The sequence below is a fragment of the Ictalurus punctatus genome, chromosome 7 (genome assembly GCF_001660625.3).
Source record: "Ictalurus punctatus breed USDA103 chromosome 7, Coco_2.0, whole genome shotgun sequence".
In the NCBI taxonomy this organism is placed as follows: Eukaryota; Metazoa; Chordata; class Actinopteri; order Siluriformes; family Ictaluridae; genus Ictalurus; species Ictalurus punctatus.
The window spans coordinates 11,150,100-11,175,099 of NC_030422.2; the positions used below are offsets into that span (position 1 = coordinate 11,150,100).

The 25,000-nt window shown below is 41.4% G+C and overlaps 1 protein-coding gene across 1 annotated transcript in view; it reads right to left on the reverse strand.

Annotated features, from left to right (window-relative positions):
• Positions 1 to 15,309, reverse strand: part of htr5ab (5-hydroxytryptamine (serotonin) receptor 5A, genome duplicate b) — a 15,719-nt gene extending 410 nt beyond the window's left edge. The window contains exons 1-3 of the mRNA XM_017472810.3: positions 15,149 to 15,309; positions 5,809 to 7,522; positions 1 to 1,188 (exon numbers count right to left, since the gene is read on the reverse strand). The exon at positions 1 to 1,188 is cut by the window's left edge and continues 410 nt beyond it. Of these exons, the coding sequence (XP_017328299.1) occupies positions 856 to 1,188; positions 5,809 to 6,516 (1,041 nt within the window). The 5' untranslated portion in view covers positions 6,517 to 7,522; positions 15,149 to 15,309 and the 3' untranslated portion in view covers positions 1 to 855. The remainder of the gene's footprint in view (positions 1,189 to 5,808; positions 7,523 to 15,148) is intronic.
• Between the last annotated feature and the right edge of the window lie 9,691 nt (positions 15,310 to 25,000).

Sequence of the window (25,000 nt, forward strand, 5' to 3'; positions counted from 1 at the left end):
GAGTCCATGTTTCTCAGGCGTATGAGACTTCAAGACACGATGTCAGTAAAAACCGAAAGGATTTTTTTGTAGTAGATTAAAAACATGCTAAAAGGGGTCACAAGATTAAAAAAAACAACAACAACAAAACCCTGAATGATTAGCATACAAATTGATAAGCTATTTTGTCAAATTGTTTATTTACAGATGGTATAGCAATGTTGTAAGGTAAATTAGCATGGTGCTCATTGCTGGCTAGTTAGCTAGTCTTAGCTCCCCCCCAAAAAAGTTCCTGAAGTTTCTGTGTAGATTCTTAATATTATAAAATCTTTCACGTACATATCATGACATATCCTTCAGCTATCAGTTAGCGTGATGCACATGTGGTATAATTTAGCGAAACGATGGCATGTCTGATGTTTTCAGCACATCATATACGAAAAGCATTTATGCCATGGCAATTAGCATGATGCTAATTGCTAGTTCTTAGCATTTCTATTACTTGTCAGCCTACTAAAGAGGTCCTGTTTAGTTCCTGGCTGTGTATATAAACAGTTTTGGGAAGATTCATTAGCATGTCATGTATAATGATTTCATTATTCGTTCAGTTAGTATGATGCTAATTTAAGGTTATATTTGTCAGCGTTGCCAGTTAATGAAGTTCCTGATGTAATGTACACACAATATTTTTTAGCGAAACTGCAGCATGACCATTATGTCAGTTAGCACAAGGCTAATTGGTGGTCATTTGCTTTCATTACAGCTTCCTGAAGGCGCTGTTGTAGTTCTTGTAGGTGAAGTTTACCAAATGGTATTATTTCTCCAAGCAGTGTTAGTCAGTTAGCATGATGCTGACTAGCACTTGTAGGTTGTTTGTCACCGCTGCCTGCTGAAGAGGTTCCTGAAGGCGCTGTTGTAGTTCTTGTTGAAGGCCGTGTAGATAAGCGGGTTGAAGAACGAGTTGGAGTATCCGAGCCAGAGGAAGACGCTCTTCCAGATGGGTGGGATGTCGCAGGAGCACAGCGGGATGATGAGCTCGGCCAGGAAGAAAGGGATCCAGCAGAGCACGAAGACGCCAATCAGTATTCCCACCATGAGTGCGGCGCGGCGTTCCTTCTGCTCACGCCACGTCTCGCCCTCGGGCTGGAATGACACGGCTGCATGGCGGACGCTGAACGCCATCTGGGGCTGTTCCACTGCCTCCTTCACCTGTGCACCAAAACACAGGAAGGTTAGATTAACCGTACGATTGATCATGGTTCATCAGATATCATCAGAATGTTCTAGTCTCTACATCAGAGACAGGGATCTGTCCTCCATCTTTTTAAAACTTTCAAAGAACTCTTGTTTGGTTACCACAGTTACGGGATCACCTTCTACAAGAAGGAACCGGTCAGTACAGCTTCTTTTACGTATACAGTGTTTAGTTTGTCTGAACGGAACCCGAAAATATTTGCCCCCTCGAGTAACCAAAACTCAGGTACGGACCAAAACCACTGGGCCAAGACTGACTGAGAGAGAAGTAATCTCTGCTTTCCCGCTCACACTGAGAGGAACATTTCTGCTCGTTCGTCCTTGGGTCTGATCTAAAATTAAATAGAATTGAGATGATAATCATTTTTGATCACATTTTCCTGTCATGTCTGCTTAGATAAAATGCATTTGGCATGCCAGATCTGCTCCTCTCCCCGAATGACGCGATGAACATAAAATATCTCCAGACTCGACTTTCAGCGTAACAATGAAAAGGAAAGAACAGCAAGCCAGGGATGAATAAAATGCCATTGTCGCTCTTTATGGTAATGTATATGAAAATGACTATGACAACAACATGATGTACAGGATCCATTATTGATACACATACACATACCTTTGTTTATGCAACACAGCTAAATTGTTTATGTGTGTACTATTGATCGCCTGTTTTTGTGTTCTAAAAAGGAACGGGTGCATTTCTTTTTATATATAAGCTCATTACACACTTTCTGCCCTGCCTGAATTACTCCAGAGATGGAGATTAGCGCTGTTGAGGAATAAAAGGAAAATGAAAAAGCATGAACAGAGAAAGAGAGAGAGAGAACAAGAGGAAACAGATATATAAATAAGAAAGAATATGTCCTTGTGGTACAGAACAGATTAGAAAACACATTTTGTTTGTCTTGTGGCCAAAAGAAAGACTTGAGAATTGTGTTTCTTCATTCAACTTAAAGATCTTAAAGAACAAATGAGAGAAAATGAGTAGGTTGGTCGTGTATACGTGAGAGTGTGAGAGAGAGAGAGAGAGAGAGAGAGAGAGAGAGAGAAGGAAAGAAAAGGGACAGAGAAAGACATAAAGGAATAAATTGGTGCATAGGGAAATGAGAGACAGGGAGATAGTGGAGGAAGGGATGAACACGAAAGGAGAGAAGGGAAAATGGTTAGACAGAGAAGGACCGAAGGAAAGAAAGGGACTCGGAGGGAAAGAGAGAAAGAAAGAATGGGATGGATGGAGAAAGGGAGGAGGAAATAGAGTGGTGGACAGGGGGAAAGACAAAGACGGAGAAGAAGGGACAGGAATAGAATGAAAAAGAATGAGGGGAGGACCATGAGAAAGAGAGAAAAGGGGGATGGGAAGGGGGAGAGAAAAATAAGCAAAGCATGGGATGGGAGAAAAGAAAGAAAGAAAGGGATAAAACAGAACAAGAGACACGGAAAGAAAGTGACGATGGAGAGAGAGAGAGAGAGAGAAAGAAAATGGATAGGAAAAGAGAAAGAAAGAGTAGAAGGGTAGAGAGAAAATGAAAGAGGGATGGACAAAGCAAGAGAATGAATGGGAGGGAAGGATGGGAAAGAGAGAAGAAAAGAGGGAGAAAGAAGGGGATTTGCTGAGAAAGAGAAGGCAAGAGTGGGATGAACAGGAGAACATGAGAGAGAAAGAAAGAAGGAAGGAAGGATTGGAAAGTCAAAGGGGAGGGCAGGGAAAGAGAAAAGGAGAGGGAGAGATAGACAGAGGGAGAAAGGGATGGGCAGGCAGTGAGAAAGAGAAGGAAACAGAGGAAAGGGCAGGGAGAAACAAAATGAGAAGAAGGAGAGAGAAAATGAAAGAGGGATGGACAAGACAAGAGGGATGGGAGAGAAGGATGGAGAAGAGAGAAGGAAAGAAAGAAAGATAGAAGGGGAACGAGGGAAGGAAAGAGAGAAGGAAGGAAAGAAAGAAAGACAAGGAGAATGAGGGAAGGAAAGAGAGGGAAGGATGGGGAAAGAGAGAAGGACAGAAGGGGGACAAGGGAATGAAAGAGAGGAAGGGTTGGGGAAAGAGAGAAGGAAGGAAAGAAAGACAGAAGGGGAATGAGGGAAGGAAAGAGAGGGAAGGATGGGAAGAGTGAGCGAGAGTGTCATGATCTACTGAATGGAATGATGGAGTGATAGAGAGCGAAAGAGCCAAAAGTAGGAACGGGACCAAGAGTAAGGCCGAATCAGAGCTGGAGTAATGACAGAGGTGACGAACGATGGATGGAGAGAAAGATATGGAGATGAAAAAGAGCAACAAGTCGCTACGGTGGAGTCTGAAGCCTGATTGTGGTGTGAAGGTAGTGAATAATTTATTCAGGTAGGAAACACTCGAACCGGCGCAGAGATGCTTTTATCCTCCATCACTCAGCCTCGGTCTGCCCATTCTCTCTCTCTCTGCATGGAGTCTCTTAAACACTGCTGCCTCATAATTTTCACACAAAATGAACTGTGCCGGACGTGATGAGCTCGCGCTACGACGTGTGAAGACCTGCGTGAGCGCCAATTATCCTCATATATATATATATATATATATATATATATATATATATATATATATATATATATATATATATATATATAAAATTATAAAAATAAATCCCTTCCTGGAAAATAATTTTTTCACTCCGCTGAAACCCTCCTGCTGTGGACAGTAATTCCATTCCCAGTAATTTCCATTCAGCAGGCAATCAAGCACCTTCCTGTCTTACAGCATGAGGAATAAAGTCTCTCTAGCTTCAACACAGAATTAAATGTAACTATAAACAGATAAAAAGTATGACTTTTTTAATATGTAACAGTTGCTGTGGTGTAAGAGGAATAAAACACTTCAGGACATGAGTGCTGTTATAGGGAAACCTAAATTGTGTGTGTGTGTGTGTGTGTGTGTGTGTGTGTGTGTGTGTGTGTGTGTGTTTATCCCTCCATATGCTGCCCAATCATCGAATGATGATCCGATCTGGCTAATATTCAGAGGACAATTAAATGAGCCACAGTTTGTAGCAGAGTGCAAAGTGACACTGTAGAACAGACGATCCAATTATAATCGTGTGTGTGTGTGTGTGTGTGTGTGTGTGTGTGTGTGTGTGTGTGTGTGTGTACACAGTTCTGCTGCCCACCGAGAACTGCCTGGTTTGATCTCTGAGCATTTCTTTTCTGCGCTGTCCTTCTCCTCCCTCTCGCTCTTTTCATCTCGCTCTGTTCTGAATTTTCATTTCCTTCACAAGCTGCCTACACGTCAATACTTCCTGCTTCCTGCTTCCTGTTTACGGTACCAGAGAAAGTAAAAAATATTTTACTGCATGTGACCTGTTAAACACATGTAAAAAGTCACAGATGAAGCAATAAACTGAGTGCTGTGCTGGTTTGAGAGTTTCCTGAACTTCAGCAGCAGGAACACCTGTACACCATTCATAGCATTCATGTAGCCGTGCAATCAGCCAATCATGTCTCAGCAGCGTAACACATAAAATGGGTTGAGTTTGACTGTGGACAGGTTGCTGGTGCCAGTGTGAGTATTTCAGAAGCTGCTGATCTCCTGGGACTTTCTATAGAACTGTGTGAAAAAAAACAACAACAAAAAAAACATCAAGTGAGTGGCAGTACCCTGGGAAGAACAGACAGGTTCAAGCTGATTTTAAGGCTACGGTATAAGAAAGAAAGAAAGAAAGACGGACGAATAGAGAAAGAAAGAATGAAAGGGATGAACAAGAATGAAAGAAAGAAATAGATGAACAGACAAAGAAAAGAAAGAAAGAAAGTAGTAAATTAAAGAAGCACTATGTGCATCGGTGGTGAGCAGAAAAGCATCTCAACATGTCCGACCTTGAGGAGGATGGGCCACGACACACTACTGCTGCAGTGGGCATGTTTACATGCTGTCAGTGGTCCGGTTTTCATGGTTCTGGGACCTAACCCAGGAATTCTGGCCGTGAGGTGGGAATACACTCTAGATATGACACCAGTGTGCATATGAAGGTTCCTTGTAGGAAAAAGGATTTCTTGTAGGATTTCTTACTCATAAGCTAATTTAGTCTCGTAGCTCCAGTGCAAACACTAAAGAAGAAGAACAAGAAGGAGATTTCAGGTCTTGCCTGATCAGCTTCCTTTGGGTTGACGGGGACATTGAGGACATTTCATTTTCTTTGACGCTGACATTCCCCAGAGAATCACAATTAGGAGCTGATGTGTGTGCCTTGGGCTTTAAATTAGAATAAGGTACATAAGGTACAAACTAAATGCTAATTCTATCCTTTCATGAGTCTGTGTGTTTTCTTGAATGCAAAATGAGTGTGTGTGTGTGTGTGTGTGTGTGTGTATGGGTGTGTGTGTTGTGGCTAAATTACGAGCTCAAGCTTGTCCTGAGGCTAAATGTGAGTTTGGAACACCAATTATTTCAGTTGCAATTTTTTTTTTTTCATTTGCATTACGATGTAGTTGTTAAATTCGTACACTGTTCAGGGTTTTATTAAAATTGTTCTTATGATAATTGGTTAGAAAATGTATGAAATATAAATACAATGAAATATATGCACCACAGCACCCTCGCTTTCTTCTTACCTCGGTAATCTCCGCCATTGGCATGATGGTGTTGGTCTTGCGAGATCCGATGCGAAACTTGGCAGCCTTGTAGATCTTCCAGTACACGAACAGCACGACGCAGAGGGGCAAATAAAACGCGCCGAAGGTGGAGAACACTGTATATGACGGTTCCTGGCTCACTTGGCACGCCAGATCCTCCTCGGAATATGTCTCTCCCCAGCCGAAGAGCGGCGACAGGGATATGACGGACGAGAGCAGCCACGTGAGTCCGATCATCACATTGGAGATCCTTTTTCGTGTCTTGAGCGTGTACTCAAGGTGACGGGTGATGGACCAATAGCGATCGAGTGCGATGGCAGTCACGTTCCAGATGCTGGCCGTGCAGCACAAAACATCGCAAGAAATCCAAACTTGGCAAAGCGCTTTTCCGAGGATCCACCGGCGGCCGTAAAGTTCCCGAACAAGGCTCAGCGGCATCACCAGCCCGGCCACCATCACATCCGAGATGGCCATCGAGGCCACCAGGTTGTGAGGGACACGGTGGAAAGTTCGGACTCTCAAAATGGTCACCAAAACCAGAAGGTTCCAAACGAACGTAGCCACCACGAGCATGGCTAAAAGCGTGAGCGTGAGGACGCTGAACACAGAGAACGGCCGATACAGGTTTCCAGACTCTGGCCTGTTGGTCAGGTTCGATAAGAGCGCAGTGACGTTGAGGTGAGGCATGCTTGCAGTCCAGGGATTAGCAGATGACAAATTAGTCAGTGATGTTGAGATGAATCAAGTCTCTGGAATTCTTGGTGATGTTTTGGTTGAGCATCTCTCTGGTTGTGGTCGATGTCCTCAGTATTCTTTACGGTGTCACTGGATTTCTTTATGACCTTCAAACCACATGGTGGTGGTAGTTTCAGGTTTGATCATTGACTTCCTCAGTTAATTCAACGTTTTGGGTTGTTTTTTTTTGTGGCCAGTACGTGTGAATGAGTAAGGTAGATAAGCTCTTGACATTTTACGCAAGAACGTTTAAGGATTAGCATTTCGAAATTATGCTAAGATAGTCTAGCATTCGAAAATTGGCTCGAATTAGGTGCCAAGTGTAACTAGCATGGGGCAAGTCAGTAAACATCTTGCTATCTTTGGAGTATGCATGGCTGATGCTGAAAATTGTCCAATGAATAAAAAAAAAAAAAAAAAAGGTTTAAGAAAAAATAATAATCAGAATTTGACCATGCTAATTATGAGATTAGCATGAACGTCCATCAAGAAACTTGTTGATCTTTGGGTGAAATATGATTACAAATAAGATTTTCTGTCAATCTTTGCTACTTGCACAGTGAAGGAAAATTCCAGAAAACTAAGCTATCGAAAGGGTAGGACTTTATTAGCGAGAATTAGCGTTCCGATAGCGTTCGATTTTAACACTAACTTAGGGATGTATTAATTAGTGTTAGAAATGAAGATGGGGTAAGCTAGCCCTAGAACTCAAATTAGCTCATAAAGTTAGCAAGAGTCACGTGATTGATCATCGCTTTCTTTACAGGGGGACCCGTTGGTGTTAATGCATCTTGCTTCCTTTTTGGTTTATGACTCTGTATCACCGCTCGCTTGCCGTGACTCCAGCTGCTTTCAGGCTGATTACAGAGCGCAATCCCATTACGTCTAAAGTTTTGATCTTCTGGATTTTGTTGAGTTTGTTTGTGGCCATGGGCTGCCGGTCGAAAGGGGCATCATCCTGCAAGGCAAGAAAAACAGAATGTAATAACAAAAAGAATAAAATCACTCACTTCACTACAGCAAGACCTGATGAAATTTTAAAAAATGTCTCCCGGAGCCCAGAGGCGCTGCAGACTTGTATGTTTGCCAAAAATAGCCCGCAGTTTTCTGACATCTTTGTCAGGCTCTCGGAGCACGAGTTCTCAATGAGCAAAATGCGTCTGAGGAAAGAAAATAAAACAAAACAAAGCTTGAAGACGGAGAAGAGAAGCCCGCTGTCGTCTGTCTCCCTTTTCTGTCTATCTCTATCTCGACCCCTTTAAGTCAGACAGGCCGGCGACTTTCATGTGCAAATAACAAGCCGCAATGATGCCCCGACACATCCTCTGTCCACCCCGAGACTTTCACCAATTTGCCACCTGAATGGACGTGTGCAGAAAGACGGATAGAGGTATCATTACGCCTGCATCGACTGCTCTACTTAAGAGAAGTGTGGGTAGGAAAGGATTCACGCTATCCCACAATGCTATTTATAGAGCTCCACATGTTCAGACCAGACTTTTCTGTCACGGCTGTCCCCCGCCGGGTTTTATCACATACGAGGCCGGAGCATTTTGCTGAAGCGTTACGTTTTGCTGAAGATTACAGCTGTGACGGCTGCGCTAACATCACCGGAAGGTTTATTAATTATTACATCATTCCGCTGTGTAATCATCCTTAAGTGCCTTTCGCTAGCTTGAGGCGTTTTGCATGGTCTTCTGCTGACACAAGCACACACCACGTCCAGTTATGATCTAATCTGTCCTTGCGGCAGCGAGTTACTGTATGCCCTCCCTCCCCCCATCTGCTGAAAATGAGTTCCAACACCAGTTAGAAGATCTCACGCTGTCAAATGAACCTGAATAAGAGAGCTGGGGGAGTGATTTCTAGCTTTATTTAGTATGTATTAAATGGCCTAATATAGTTAGTGGAAAGTTCGAAAGGAGCGAGCTGCTTGGAAATGAAAAATATTCCCCCATTTTTTCTAAAACAATGTTCCCAGAAGTAATAAACCGTGTATCAACTCTATGGGAATAATAACAAAAAAAAAAAAGACTCGAAAAAATCAATAACTCTGGATCGCGAGAATGATCTCGGCGCATAGGCGGCGTGGGATTTAAAGCAACCCTTGTTCACCCCTGCTGTATGACTCACTGGCTCATCTCACGCAATAACGCTGAAGGAGTATCGTCGCTCCGTCGCTTGTTCATCAGAAATCAGAAAAGCGACACTCTAGAGGTTAAGCGGCGAGTAAAGAGCGCCATGTGAAAAGAAGTTCATCCGTGGGTAGCGCTGTGGCACGTATTGCTTTGATGCGAACAGTCTACCGGTATTTCTGATCACACTTTACACATTTACTCTCGGCATCTTCACCACCAGCATCCTGAGCTTCACCCAGGAGGCTTTTCGTAAAGTTTCCAAATAACTCATTCAACACGAAAAAATTAAATAATACATGAAATCCAGGATGTTTTTTTTTTTTAAACTTTTAAGCGGGTGGGACAAAATTATAGCTTAAAGGACTCCAACATAGAGCATCGATAATAACTTTTAGATACTTTTAGATGGCCTTCAGGATTTGAATGACTTTTGAATTTTGCATGTGTTACTCATTGGATTGGGATTAATAATAAAACGTTAGTGGCATCTCATAACATTTGAACTAATAAGATCAAAACTCGTCCACCAACAGGGAATGTTAAAATGATTGTGATCAGAACAGTACCTGACTGCTAAGATAAAGCTTTTGACAAGTCGATATTTATGTGCGGAGAGTTCCTGGTATTCAGAGTTGGGTTACGTGGCTTCTTAAATCTAATTCATCGTCCATGTATCGACTGTACCGCTTATCCTTCAGGGTCGCGGGGAACCTTCCTGGGAGCCTATCCCAGGGAGCATTGAGCATATGGCGGGGTACACCCTGGACAGGACACACTCACACACACAAAGAAAACCTGCCCACGGTTTGAAGGATAAGCTGACTGTGCTTGCTTTCGGTATGAAAAATCTGCACTACACGCTTAACTCAACTCCGAATACACGCCAGACTGTGCGCTACAGAAACACACCCTCTTGGTTGAATTGTAAAAGGCTTGTTTTTGTTGTTTTCTTGATGTCTTGTCTTCTTCAGGCCCCGGCTAAACACGATCTTGCTTGCATCGCTGAAAGATTCAAAGAGAAAAGGACTCACTCATTAGCGCACTGTTGTTCTGACTTCATGGAGCACGAGGCGATTTAACGAGCGGAGATGGATTACTGACCGGACCTGAAGGTCCGATGTGGCTGAAGGACTTTGAGACGTATAGTGATGAATGAAGGGCAAAGTGGAGGAGGGAGAAGAATTATGGAAAGATATATGTAGAGTGAACAACAGCGAGAGAGAGAGCTGAGAGTTTCTGTATCGATGTTCAGGTGCCCTCTGAGGTGAATGAAGTTAATGCAGTGTAAGGGAATAGAGTAAAGCCTCTGATCAATGAGGTGACAGTGTGAGCTGTGTGTCGTATTGAGCTGCTGTTGACAACAGTGAGAACTTAGGGTTAGGACCCTGGGAAATGTGTTTGAATGTTTGCTGTGGCACAAACGTATTCATCCAGTGTGTTTGGTGTATTGTGTTATGCTGCTCTTGTGCATCATTCTGCAGTGTGTGTGTGTGTGTGTGTGTGTGTGTGTGTGTGTGTGTGTGTGTGTGTGTGTGTTTTGCATGTTTTCTCCCGTATGGTGAACAAAATAATGGTATGGCTTCCCTGAGAAAGGAACGTGCAATACCGGACAGATATTTTGCCAGAAAAGGGTGACGCTCAGTGCCGTATTTATCCACAGATATCTATATTAGGATCAGACAGACAGACAGAGGATACACTCCTATTCTCTGGTAGTCATGCTGCATTCATGTGCTCAAGGGAAGGTCACTGAACTTATAAATATGACGTCACCACTTTGTGTTTTAGCCCGTTTACTATAACGCTAGTCCGTGTTTTAGCCCGTTTACTATAACGCTAGTCTGTGTTTTAGCCCGTTTACTATAACGCTAGTCTGTGTTTTAGCCCGTTTACTATAACGCTAGTCTGCATTTTAGCCTGTTTACTATAACGCTAGTCTGTGTTTTAGCCCGTTTACTATAACGCTAGTCTGTGTTTTAGCCCGTTTACGATAACGCTAGTCTGTGTTTTAGCCCGTTTACTATAACGCTAGTCTGAATTTTAGCCCGTTTACTATAACGCTAGTCTGTGTTTTAGCCCGTTTACTATAACGCTAGTTCGTGCTTTAGCCTCTTTACTCTAAATTTTATGGGAAATTTGGTTGTTTACTTGAATGCAATTTGGTGTTTTAGCTTGTTTACTATAACACTAGATCAGGTTTGATCCTGTTTTTGATAATGATAAATGGTTTATTGTTAGCTTGTTTAGAATAATTCATGTGGGTATCTGTGTTTTAGTGAAGTTTGCTGGAGTTCCTGGTTCCTGGACATTTATCAGCAAAGAATTATGGATTCTTGTCAGAGAGAACAGCGTTTAGTCACCATTTTCGGTAACTGATGGAGTAAAGTCATCTCTCTGACGTACACTCATTTTTTTCCACAATGTCTTCTGCCATGCCTTGGGCTCTAAAACCCAAACACCCACTCACTGGGTAGCTGCTGTTTCTTGGCAACTTGTCCTTAATGGGTTTCGACACTTACCCTCGGGCAGCGTAACATACTCTGACGCCTATCACTTTATTACTGCGGCCACGGGAGCAATAGAAGAAAGAAGAAGAAGGTTGCTCAGCTTTAATGCACTGCAAATTTCAGAGAATGTGTGTATTAATATAGGGCAAGGCTTAAGGTGTGTGCGTGTGTGTGGGGGGGAGGGGGTGTATGTGTGTGTGTGAATTCAAAGCTTCACCTCACACAGTGAGGTGTGTTAAACTTTTGGTCAGAGATAGTGAGATACAAGATAAAGCTTTGGAGTATAATGATAAAGCACACAGGAGTAGTATGCACACACACACACACACACACACACACACACACAAAATATGCGTTCGATACAGATGCTATTGCACAAGAAAAGTCCAGTGCCAGTGTGATGAGCCGCATCACTGAACACACACTGATACACACTAAGCATGAATGAGTGTGGGCGCATTTGTAATGCATTTCCTCATTTCTCCTCAGCTTGTTGCACACACACACAGACACACTCACAGAGAGAGAGAGAGAGGGAGAGGCAGACAGTGTTTATTCCACACTCCACCAGTTCAACAGTACAATTAATAAGCTCCTTAGGGTAATCAACTAATCCAATTAACTAACACAACTTCATGAGCTTTAAGGATACACACGCACACACAAACACACACACACACACACACACCAACAACATCAGCTGTAACGATTCATCTGTTTGAATTTTTTATGATACAGTCGTACTCATGCACTCATCAGAATGTAGCTATTTGCTAGAATTGATGTAGTTATATAGTTACTAGTAAAGTGGACATGGCTTCAGTCCTTGAAAAGGAGGTGTGGCCTGTGTGAGTGCCAATCTTAGTAAAGGAGGTGTGGCCTATCCTAGTAAAGTAGGTGTGGCCTGTTGGAGGGCCAGTCCTAATAAAGGAGGTGTGGCCTGTGTGAGCGCCAATCTTCGTAAAGGAGGTGTGGCCTATGTGAGCACCAATCTTTGTAAAGGATGTGTGGCCTGTGCGAGCGCCAATCGTAGTAAAGGAGGTGTGGCCTTTGTGAGCGCCAGTCTTTGTAAAGGAAGTGTGGCCTGTGTAAATGTCAATCCTAATAAAGGAGGGGTGGCCTATGTGTGTCAATAACGCTAAAGGAGGCATGACCTGTGTAACCATCACTCTTATTAAAGGAGGCGTGGACTTTCTGAAAGTCAATGTCAGTGCTAGTTAAAGAGGCTTGATTTATGATAGTGTCAGTCCTACTTAAGGAGGTATGGCCTGTGTGAGTGTCAATCCTTGTGAAGGAGACGTGGCCTGCATAAGTGTCAACCCTAATAAAGGAGGTGTGGCCTGTGTTTCAGTTTTAGTAAAGTAAGTGTAACTTGTGTGAGTGTCATTCCTAGTAAAGGAGGTGTGGCCTGAGTGTAAAGGAGGTGTGGCTTATGTGAGCATCAATCCTAATAAAGGAGATGTGGCTTTAGTGAATGTCAATCCTAGTAAGGAGGTGTGTCTACTGTGAGTGTCAATCCTAGTAAGGAGGTGTGGCTACTGTGTGTCAATCCTAGTAAAGGAGGTGTGGCCTCAGTGCTTGTCAGTCTCAGTGAAGTGGGCGTGGCTGAGTGTAAGGACAGAAATATACTCTTACAATATTTCATACTTTCACCACCTGACTGTGATTCTATTCACCAGCATCTTCAGCAAAAAAAGGCATCAGAATAGAAGAATTCCATTGTCAAGGTACTCATACATGCTATGCACTCTGCACACACACACACACACACACACACACACATACACACACACTTCAACACTAGCTGCCTCTTCCTGAATGAAGTACAGGCTTCTACTCCTTACAGTTCAAGTACCTTTGAACATGTTGTTACAGCTAATCTGTGCAAAATAATAAAACACTTAACGTGTTGTTTAGGCCACAAATATGCCTGCTGTCCCTTCTAGTAAACTAATTCATGCTTTTTACACGTTAACGCGAGTGGGATTTCAGTGTCAGAGGCTTATTTGCATCATCATGTTCTCAGCAGGCACACTGTGGCTTAGCGGTTAGCACGTTCGCTTCACACCTCCAGGGGATTCGATTCCCAACGCTGCCCTGTGTGTGTGTAGTTTGCATGTTCTCCCCGTGCTGCGCGGGTTTCCTCCAGGTACTCCGGTTTCCTCCCCCAGTCCCCCAGTGGCATGTCCAAAGTGTCCATAGTGTATGAACGTGTGTGTGGTTGTGTCCTACAGTGGATTGGCACCCCGTCCAGGGTTTACCCCTGCCTTGTGCCCGATGCTCCCTGGGATAGGCTCCAGGTTCCCTGCGACCCTTTAGGATGTGATATAGAAAATGGATGGATGTTCTCAGCAGCCAAAACTGTTACTGTAGCATCGACAATTTTGTTGAGCACTAATATTAGGTAAGTTAGATAGCCAGCACGCACGGAAAGCAGGTTCCATCGCAAAACTTCTCTGCGTAGCGCGTCATCAATTAATAGACAAGTTTTTAAAACTTTTTATAGAAAAGTTTTACTGAAAGTCTGAAATGGAAAAAACGTGAACTCCAATCTGTATAATCATTAGCCAGCAGTTAAACGTTCCGTTGATTCCATTATGGACATTATGGACATTAGCGAAAAAACTAAAAGAATTCTTCACAAGCAAGACAGATATTTGTGAACCTTTGAAGATTGTACCTCTATAAAAGCATATGCAGGAGGAGTTCGCACTTTCCACCCAAGGCGTCAGAGCAACAGGACGAAAGTGGAATATTGGTGAGAGACAGCGAAAAGAGGCTTGTGAGAGACAAGCCCAGAACTGTCCAAAAAAAATATGAGGTTATAGATAGAAAAAAATAAAAGAAAAACAGAACATGGGACTCCAAATAATGAGATCTGTCACAGAGTCAAGAGGCAGTGGATCCGGTGGTGTGAAAGTAAATTGGCACGATGTTTGTGTTTACCAAACGACACCGATCTAAATAAAAACATCTATCTGTATGACATCTGCTCAAAAAAAAAAAAAAAAATAACTTGGCAGACTTAATTAGCAGCAAAATCTTCATTGGCTTTCTTCATTGCAGTTTATTTCATTCCAAGAACAATTTCATGAACAGGGTCAGTAAAATATTCAAATATTAACTATATCCTAATTTCTCTCTCTTGAAGTTAAGACAAAAGTTCTCGGAGAACCTAAAGGTACGGCTTTACCTCTGGCTGTGACGGTTTCATTACATTATTGACTCCAAATGAACGTCAGAGTTTTCTCAGCGAACCCTTACGATCCGTTTTAGATCAAACCCCATCGGAGTGCCGTCACTCACGCTTCAGTAGAAGAGATCGGACATGAGGAAACTCGGACAAAGCGGTCAACATGGTCAACATCAATATATCACACATTTGCGTACATTTTAAAGGGGAGACCTAGAAAAACCGCCGAATCGTGAATATTAAAATATTTCCAAATAGGTCTGGGATGTTTGCTTTCATTGTTTGAAATGTTTCAAAAAATCCTTTTGTTTCAATTTCACTTTGAATTGAAATGCAAAAATCCCACTGTACATCACCTTATAACAACACTTTACATTCTTTCATTCACATACACACACACACACACACACACACACACACACATTAACACTCTGCACTGAACATCTGTAATTTCGCCCCCCCCCCTTTTCATTTTTTAAAAAAAAACATTTCCGTCGATGATTAATTATTGCGCTTTATTCTCACTTCATGACACCCATCCTATCCTGGCACTCATCCAAATGCATGCTACTTCTAATGCGATTATTCGATGCTAATTATGTCGTGCTTTCCTGCTGAACAAATCACCAGAACGGAAAAAAGAACAAAAAATTTATTTTTATTGAATCCCAAAATAATGCAAAGCACACATTGTTCTGTAAGAGTTATAGAGGGGGCGTGGCTTATACGAATAAAGCATCACTTACCCGCAATTCCTCCAGCAATAATCAGCTTCTTTTTTGGCTTCAGCGAGTGTTGTATCTGCGAGATGCGAGAGCTGCGAGAGCTGCGAGAGATGTGGACTGAGCGGAGTGTGTGAAGTGCGAGTGCTGTACCTGCTGCGGGAGCTGCGCGCGGATCAAACCAAACACACACACACACACACACACACACACACACACACACACACGGGAGGGGGGAGGGGGCGTTTCCCATCAGGAATATGTAGAGGAGGAAAAGGAGCAGACGAGTGAATAAAGCAGCAGGATTTATATTACTGTCACAGATTTTTAATTATTCCCTAGTAAAATGAGAGGGACATCCAGCTTTTTTTAATCAGCGCTCAGTTCAAAAGCCTGCGTCTCAGATGGTGCTGGGGAATAGGGCATTAGTGCCTATGCAACGGGCAGCTTGCACATCTGGAACGGCCACATCAATGCTGAAAGGTATATACAGGTTTTAGAGCGACAGACTGTATTGCTTCCATCCAGATTCCATCCCATTTTTATTTCTGAGAGACTCTACCTCTCTAAGATACTCTTTTTTATATATATACGCAATCATCTTACTGGCCAGTTCCCATGAACCTAATTAGTTCCTCCAGCTGTTTCATTTTAGTAGGCTAACACGTCCACTTTTTCATCCTTTTGTCGCCGTCCCAACTTTTTTGAGACATGCTGCGGCCATCGAATTCAAAATGACCCTATTTTTTTTACCCCGTAAAACGGTACATTTCCTCCGTTTAAACATGTGATATGTTTTCAATATTCTATTGTGAATAGCGTATGGGTTTATTAGATTTGCAAAATCGTCACGTTCTGTTTTTATTGGCGATTTTACACGCCGGCCCAACTTTTCTGGAGCTGGAGTTGTATATGTTTTTATTAGATTAGATTAGATTAGATTAGATTAGATTAGATTAGAATAGAGTAGAACACAGCCACATTAAAACAGAGTTCCAAAGTTCTGAGGTCATTTTAGTGGGTTCTTGTGTATATTAAAAAACATATTAAACAATGAATCCTTGTAAATCCATCACACCTTCAGGGACATGTTAGTCTAGTTAGGAGACAACAACAGGCTGATGTAGAGTGACAGATACTGTTACCATAGTTACTGCTGCTTGATGAAATCATACAGGTAAATAATTTTTTTTAAAACACAACATCACTGGAAGCTGCATCATGACGTAAAACAAAATGAGAATAAAGGTGAGAATAGAGAACTGGTGGAAACTCGATTCATGTGAAACCTGCTTACACAGGAAGTGAGCGCTCACCTGCTGCGTTGTCGCTTTCTTCATCATCAAACTCTTGTAACCGATTGGTTCCCTTCCTGATGGAAGCATTTCCTCTTAAAATCTCCTCTGATCACCTCCTGCAGCAATGATGCGGCAAAGCAAATTCTCTCTTGAACGCTTAAATCAAGCTGTGAGACTTAACACAATGCACTGGCAAGGCGATGTTTTATCTCCATACAGAAAACGATTTACGGGCCTCAACTGAACCATGAGGCACCTGATATCCCGCGGGCCTGAGACAGGAATACAACTGCAGTGCTTTATGTCTCTGAAATTCTCCATGTTTTATTGCTTTAGTGGGTGAGGAGCTAAAATGGAGTGTTTTACGTGTTCCACATCTACTGTAGGTCAAATGTGAGTGGCTTTACCACTGAGGTGGTATTCAATCACTCTGGCATTTCCTGAAAAGGTAACCTCGTTCAAAAGAGTCATTCCAGAACCACTAAAAGTGCATGCTGAAATGGGTGCAGTGAGAATAGGAGTATCAGTGGAGTCAGTGGTATTAATTAGATATGTGTCATTGTGAATGATTCAGTCTTTCTGAACTAAGGAGTCACTAAGGCAAATGAATCAGTATTGGTCACTGCCATGCCGTGAGCTGTTCCTTTCATGATTATTATGTAGGTTTCCGTTATCTGTTTGTTTGAGTCTGTAAATCTTTTGGACATAACGTTTATTGGCCCCTGGATCATTGTTGAATCAGTTAATCTTTCGGCCATGATCCAGATTTGCTTCTTTCTCGGTCGGCATTATAATCATTGAATCATTCGGTCACAAGAACAATTCGATCATATGGCATTCAGTGGATCTGCATCTGAATCAGTGAACCTTTGGTCGCAAGAAAGATTCACTCATCTGTCATTCTGTAGATCAGTGACTCAGTGAATCTTCCAGTCATGACTGAGATTTGCTTCTCTCTCTCCTCCAGTAGGCCTGTGTTTGATTCAAGTGAATCTTGCTTGAGTAACAAGCAAGATTCACTTTTCTGTCTAGATTCTCTCCTATCTCATTCATCAAATCAGTGTCTGAATCAGTGAATCTTTTAGTTTTAACTGGGATTCAGTCATCTGTTTTACCAGTAGATCAGTATTTGAATCAGTGAATCATTTGCTCACAAGAAAGATTCACTCATTTGTTATTCATTTGATCAGTGATTGAATCAGTGAATCTTTTAGTTATAACTGAGATTCACTCATCTGTTTTATCAGTATATCTGTATTTGAATCAGTGAATCATTTGGTCACAAGAAAGATTCACACGTGTCATTCCTTGGATTGTGGCATGTTGAAATGTGTTAAGTTAAATAGTCAAATGTTTAAAGAAGAGGGTTAAAAGAGTATTTTTTTCTGCTGTTGTTCCATTTTAATGTGTTAATACATTGATTCAAGTGAGTATACCACTGATCAGTCATCTATTAGGATGGTCTGAATCCTGCACTCTGGGATCGATTGCTTTAGTCTCCACCCATATGCCTGGAGGAAAAGTGGTAATTTTCCATTTGAGTAAAGCTCTCGTGGAAGTAACACTGACCGTCGACCGTCATGTTTGTGACTTATTTCTCCTCTATATTGATAGGGGGACAACAGGATCAGTGTTTGAATCAGTGCATCATTTGGTCACAGGAAAGATTCACTCATCTGTCATTCTGTGGATCAGTGACTGAATCAGTGAATCATTTTTGTCACATGAGAGATTCGCTCATCTGCCATACTGTGGATCAGTTTGAGTCAGTGAATCTTTCTGCCATGACCCAGATTCGCTCCTCAAATGTTAATAAGTAAATCTTTCAGCTTTCAGTGTTTGATTCAGTGAATCTTTCTGTCACACCCCAAATTCACTCTTATCTCATTCCATGAATCCATGAGTGTTTGAGACAATGTATCTTTCAGTCATGGGTTTTTGTAACTTTAATCACCAATTGAAGTTATAAGCAGATAAAAAAAAAACATCTCCTCTTCTGTGTATTTATGGAGAGTAATGAAATATTATTTCCTGTTTCCCTCTTAATTAGCAGTGCAGTAAAGCGGAGCACAGCCAAAGTGATCTGAACTGAGCCAGTGATCAGTTTATTGGCGAGCTCGTAACGATGTGAAAGTCTGACAGCGGTCTTCTGTTAGCTGTAGTTTGTTTTCTCCCATCACCCGAGGATGCAGACACACATTTCTTAAATATGATCTGAGAACTGGATAATTACCCCTTTAGAGATGAGCAAAATGTATTTGTGCTGAAATGAAATGAGCAGAACTGGATCATCAGAATTCAGCAGGAAGTTTCCCAGGCAGGATATATATATATATATATATATATATATATATATATATATATATATATATATATATTCACAGAGGACTCGGCTGCACTGCAGGCTTTCATCTGAACATACAGTATAAACTGGATTCTGGATTAATATGAATGAGAATATCGGGGAGAGGCATGAGTGAGTGGTGTGTGTGTGTGTGTGTGTGTTTGAATGAATGAGTGGGTGACTGAATGAGTAAGTGAGTGAGAGATTGAGTGAGTTAGTGAGTGAATGAGTAAGTGAGTGAGTGAATGAGTGATAGATAGATTGATAGATAGATATACTTTATATCTATGAGTGAGTAAATGAGTGAGTGAATAAGTGAAAGAGTGAATTGGTATGTAAGTCAGTGAGTGGACGAGTGAGTGAATGAATGTGTGAGTCAGTGAAGGTTTGAGTGACTGAGTGAGTGAATGTTTGAGTGACTGAGTGAGGGATTGAGTGAGTAAGTGAATGACTGAATGTATGAGTGAGAGATTGAGTGAATGAGTGAGTGAGGGAGGGATTGAGTGAGTGAGTGAATGACTGAATGTGTGAGTGAATGTTTGAGTGAGTGAGTGAATGTTTGAGTGAGAGGGATTGAGTGAGTGAGTGAGTGACTGAATGTTTGAGTGAGTCAGTGAGTGAGGGATTGAGTGAGTGAGTCAGTGAGTGAGGGATTGAGTGAGTGAGTGAGTAAGTGAGTGAGTTAGTGTGTGAATGAGTAAGTGTATGGGTGAATAGGTGTGTAAATCAGTGGGTGGACGAGTGAGTGAATGTATGAGTGAGTGAATGAGTGAGTGAGTGAATGTTTGAGTGACTGAGGGATTGAGTGAATGAGTCAGTGAGTGAATGTTTGAGTGAGTGAGTGAGGGATTGAGTGAATGAGTGAGTGAGTGAGGGATTGAGTGAATGTGTGAGTGAGTGAGGGAATGTTTGAGTGATTGCGTGAGGGATTGAGTGAGTGGGTGAATGACTGAATGTGTGAGTGAAAGAATGTTTGAGTGAGTGAGTGAATGTTTGAGTGAGTGAGGGATTGAGTGAGTGAGGGATTGAGTGAGTGAGGGATTGAGTGAGTGAGGGATTGAGTGAGTGAGTGAATGACTGAATGTGTGAGTGAGTGAGTAGGTGAGTGCGTGTGAATGAGTGTGTAAGTGTGAATGGGTGAGTGAGTAAATGACTGAGTGAATAAGTGAAGAGTGGATGACTGAATGGGTGAGTGTGTTAGTGAGTGAGTGAATGAGTAAGTGAACAAGTGAGCAATATGCTGAGAAAGTGAGAGATGTGCTAAGAGAATGAAGGAATGAATGAATGACCTGCTGAATAGTGATTTGCTGAGTGAGGGAGTGAATGTGTGAGCTACTGAATGAATAAGTGAGTCAGAGAATTTATTCCTTCTGAACGAGTGAAGGGTTGAGCAGCAATGTGCTGGATGAGTGCATGAACACACTGGCTGAGTGAATCAGAGAATAATTTGCCGAGTTATCATTATATCTCACTGCTGTAAAATTAGGTCTAGAATTACACACGAAGGTGGGACTGAAACGTTTTACACTGAGGAGTGGCTGTGAAAACGACTGACCCATCGAGTGACCGAGCGACTCATGTATTGCTTGTGAACGAGTGAATTGATGGAGTGAAGTGTAGAGTGTACTACCTCGTGAGCAGTGGATCGCCTCTGTCTTGTTAGTGGGAAAGATGGAATCTCAGAATTTTCTCGTGCGCACCGGCTCAGCTCAAAGGCCGAAAATTGGCACAGTCACTTTTTAAGTGTGTTCAGGAAACACTGCAGTAGCTCCATCGCTCTTATCTAATTCAGAGGTTTAAAAAAAATCACACACACTGAGCTGACTCACTGGACACACACACACACAGAGACTGATCAAAAGTGTTCATGAGATTCCAGTTAGCAATGCTGCTGTTGTGATGTTTCACTAGACCTCTGGGAGTAGAACTTCACGTACAGGTAGACAGATCAAATTCATCATCGCTGTCCAATTATATTCCTATTGTAGCCTTTCATCAATCGCTATGGTAGCCTTGACATCATATATATTATCCTCTTGTACTGAAACACACCGTTATGGACAAACATTCCTGATCCTGTGTGTCTCAAGCGGTATCGTAAATACACATGGTCTTCACGTCACTCTGATTTACACTGGCATATTTCTACCAACCAAGGTCAGGGTTTTCCACAAGAATTAATGCAGCTGTCAAACTTCTTCTTTTTTTTTTTTTTTACATGAAACTATCCCTAGACAACCTGGTTTGCTTGTTTTCTGCTTCCTCTCTTGACAGATTCTCTTCGTTATTGCTTTCATACTTGGGGGAAGTTTCTGGATTTGATGTGAATAAAACCAGAGCTCTTCTTGAGTGATTAAAGGAATAACAGATAAAAATAAAAAAGTTATCACCAGATTACATAACTGTAGTCGAAAAGTTACCAAATAAATTACCAAATAAATATGAACGTACATATGTTAACAGACATGTATTTTGCTAGCTACTTGGCGCTTATGTGTCAAATGTTTATAGCTAGCTTATCTATATCTTTAGATACAGAACTACTGATGCAATGCAGTTCACCCTTCGAAATAAACATAGCGTTTAAAAGACGCAAAAGAAATCGATTCGCGCATGTTTATGCTGTCTAGAGCAAGTGTGTTCCTATCTTAAAGTTCCACATTTTTTTATTACATATTTTGTGTGACATTAGTGTTCCAAATGTCCGAGTTGTGAACGCAAGTTGTCGGAATTTTTTTTTTATGCCTGAAATTTCCTATCGTACTTTTTTTTACATCATAAAAAAATGCGTTAAAAAGTGTAAAACGTTACGTATCGGATGTGACATTAGCCAAAACTTTTTAAGATCTGCTTAAATGGATAAAACATTGTTTTTTAAATTAATTAACTCACTGTAGTCAATGCAAGCTAATGACATACTATATCTAACTGTCCATTGACTTTATGTGCATAATGCAAAGCAATGCAATGAAAATGCATTTGTTTACAGTTCAATAAGTTAGTTTGTTAATATATATGGAATATATGGAAAACTCAAACATTTTTCGCAAAGGATCTCATCGATGGAAGCGAGGTAAGAAACGTCATCCAATAGTCGGCAAATCTTTATAATATGGTACTCCTTATGGCTAATATTGGAATTAGTTTGGACTTTCTTTAGCTAGGTTTGCTGAATACTAGCTAGGACTACCGTCTCATGGTAGCTAGTCGTGACTCTCTTAGTTCTCGTTACATTCATGTTTCAAACGTAGGCACATGAAGAAGTCTTGCCTAAGGGTCTGCCTGACTTCATACAGAATGCTGAAAACTGAATCGAAACTGGGGCCTGACACCTGAGGGAACCTGAGGGAACGTGAAAGCTGAGGTTAAAAATCTTTATTTTTCCACAGTTTCCAAAAAAAGAAAAAGTTTCCAGGCTCATTCTGGTCTTCGAACAGTGCATGTTTTCCAGACAATTCACCAATGGCAGAAGCTTTCAACCAATATGCTAACCCCTACGCCTGCTCGATGGATCAGTCTGAAATCATTTGAAATGCTAACACATGGCTCATGGCTAATGTTTAAGAAGCAGAACGTTTTTGGCCTGAATATAGTCAGATATATCAATTGATATTTGTGGTGCTCTCAGAAGTTTATGTCCGTAGGCAACTCTGAGCTCGATCTCTTACACCTGAATTCAAATGACTCAAGTTCAAGAGTCATGCTAATCCTGAGTTATGCTAAGACTCCGGTTCAAAACTCGAAGTGATACTCAAAGTGAGAAAAATGCCTTGAACGATATTGTCCTGACCTGTACTGTGACCTCTAACCCTGCGCCTGATCCAGTGGAACGCTAGCCAAAGATCTGAAATGCTAACGCAGAGACATGAGGCTAATTCAGGTCAGAAACAGACAAGGACGTGGAGGAAACATTTGGCCTGAATATAGACATGTCAATGGATTCTTTTGTGATTATCGAACTTTAGCGTGAAACTGAATTCGAAACACACGTAACGGATGCAAAAATACCATTCTTTTGTCTGTCTACGCGGTTCACATGCATAAATCACGAGGACCGAAGATAGAACAGGAAGCTGTGCTGATTTTACTGTTGAATAACCTGAGGCAAACTGAAGAGGCTTTCATATTGATTCATTTCATGAATGATTTTATTCAAATCTATACCCATAACGCAGATTACAGCAGCTTTATACGCACATATACAACAAATGCAGATTAGTACTGAGCCATTCTAACACATACAGTGGTGCTTGAAAGTTTTTGAACCCTTTAGAATTGTCTATATTTCTGCATAAATATGACCTAAAAAAAAACATCAGATTTTCACACGAGTCCTAAAAGTAGATAAAGAAACCCCAATTTTACAAATGAGTCAAAAATATTATACTTGGTCATTTATTTATTGGGGAAAATTGCTTTCAGTATCTGGTGTGAGTCGCTTGTGCGGCAATAACTACAGCTAAATGTTTGCGGTAACTGTTGATCAGTCCTGCACATCGGCTTGGAAGAATTTTAGCCCATTCCTCAGTACAGAACAGATTCCACTCTGGTATGTTGGTGGCTTTCCTCACATGAACTGCTTGCTTCCACAATATTTCTATTGGATTAAGGTCAGGACTTTGACTTGGCCATTCCAAAACATTAACTTTATTCTTCTTTAACCAGTGTTTGGTAGAATGACGTGTGTTTAGGACCGTTGACAAGCTGCATGACCCACTTTCACTTCTGATTCAGTTCATGGACAGATGTCCTGACATTTTCCTTTAGAAATCGCTAGTATAATTGACAATTCATTGTTCCATCAATGATGGTAAATCATCCTGGTCCAGATGCAGCAAAACAGGCCCAGACCGTGACACTACCACCACCATGTTTCACAGATAGGATAAGGTTCTTATGCTGGAATGCAGTGTTTTCCTTTCTCCAAACATATCCCTTTTCATTTAAACCAAAAAGTTCTATTTTGGCCTCATCAGTCCACAAATCATTTATCCAATAGCCTTCTGGCTTGTACATGTGATCTTTAGTAAACTATAGAAGAGCAGCAATGTTCTTTTTGAAGAGCAGTGACTTTCTCCTTCCAACCCTGCCATGCACACCAGTGTTGTTCAGTGTTCTCTTGATGGTGGACTCATGAACAGTAACATTAGCCAATGGAAGTGAGGCCTTTAGCTGCTCAGAAGTTGTTGTTTTCTTCTTCTTCTTGTGACATAAGCATAACCTCTCAAAATGCTCCACCACACCCAAATTCTAAATGATTCATCTAAATTCAGCCAAACGAATAAATAAATATATAAATAAAATTAGAGCCATATGAAGAAGCTCCAAAAAAATTTTGGTTTTAAAAAAACAACCCCAATGAATTATACATTATATAATTACGTAAAATAAAATTTAAAAATATACATTTAAAAATTTATTTCCACCTCTCCTCCTTTCGTCCTTGCCTCTTCCCGACTCATTACAAAATACAACTCATACATCTCCAGACCAAGTCAATGTGTTCCAAGGCTACGAAAAGAGAGAGAGAAAAAATTGTTACGCCTTTCCATTAAGGTTTTGAGGTTATTACGGCACCAGAAGGCTTCGTCCTGCGTCAGGAAAAGAAGCCAATTTGGTTGCAGATGTTAAATCTGTTAATTCATGCGTTGGTGCTGGGAGAGAGCGGAGGCTTGTATAAAAGAAAATCATTTTGGAAAAGAAGTGAGGAAGGTCGTAAAAAAAAAGTGCGGGTCAAAAAGTGCTCTGCGGTGCACAGAGCACTTTTTAACCCGCAGCCAGCGCGGCTCTCTGGGGCGGCTTTTTATTTATTTATTCATTTTCGTCAGACTTACAAAGACAACCACGACTCTCAGACCGAAAGGATGACTCCATATAGACTCTATTTCTGCTTTTATTCCTGAGCATTTCCTGACGATTTTACCGTTTTTATTTCTTCTGTTTCGCTCTGTTTCATAAGAAAGGTTTCATAAAAGCTTTGTTCGAGAATTCTTACCGCATATTGCTGCCAAACTCATAAGAGCTGGGCTTGGCTCTATTGGTTACATGGAAAACTATGAATTTTTCTGAATTATAGGAACGTCTCACTTGTTAAGGGGCTTAGCTTCCGATAAACTCGATCAGCCAAATGGAAACGCGATCATATGGCGATATTGTTAGCCTTATTTTGTAGTTTTTTTTTGTCTTGAAACAGCACTTTGCTTTCTTATTTTTTATTTTTAAGCTGAATTAGGC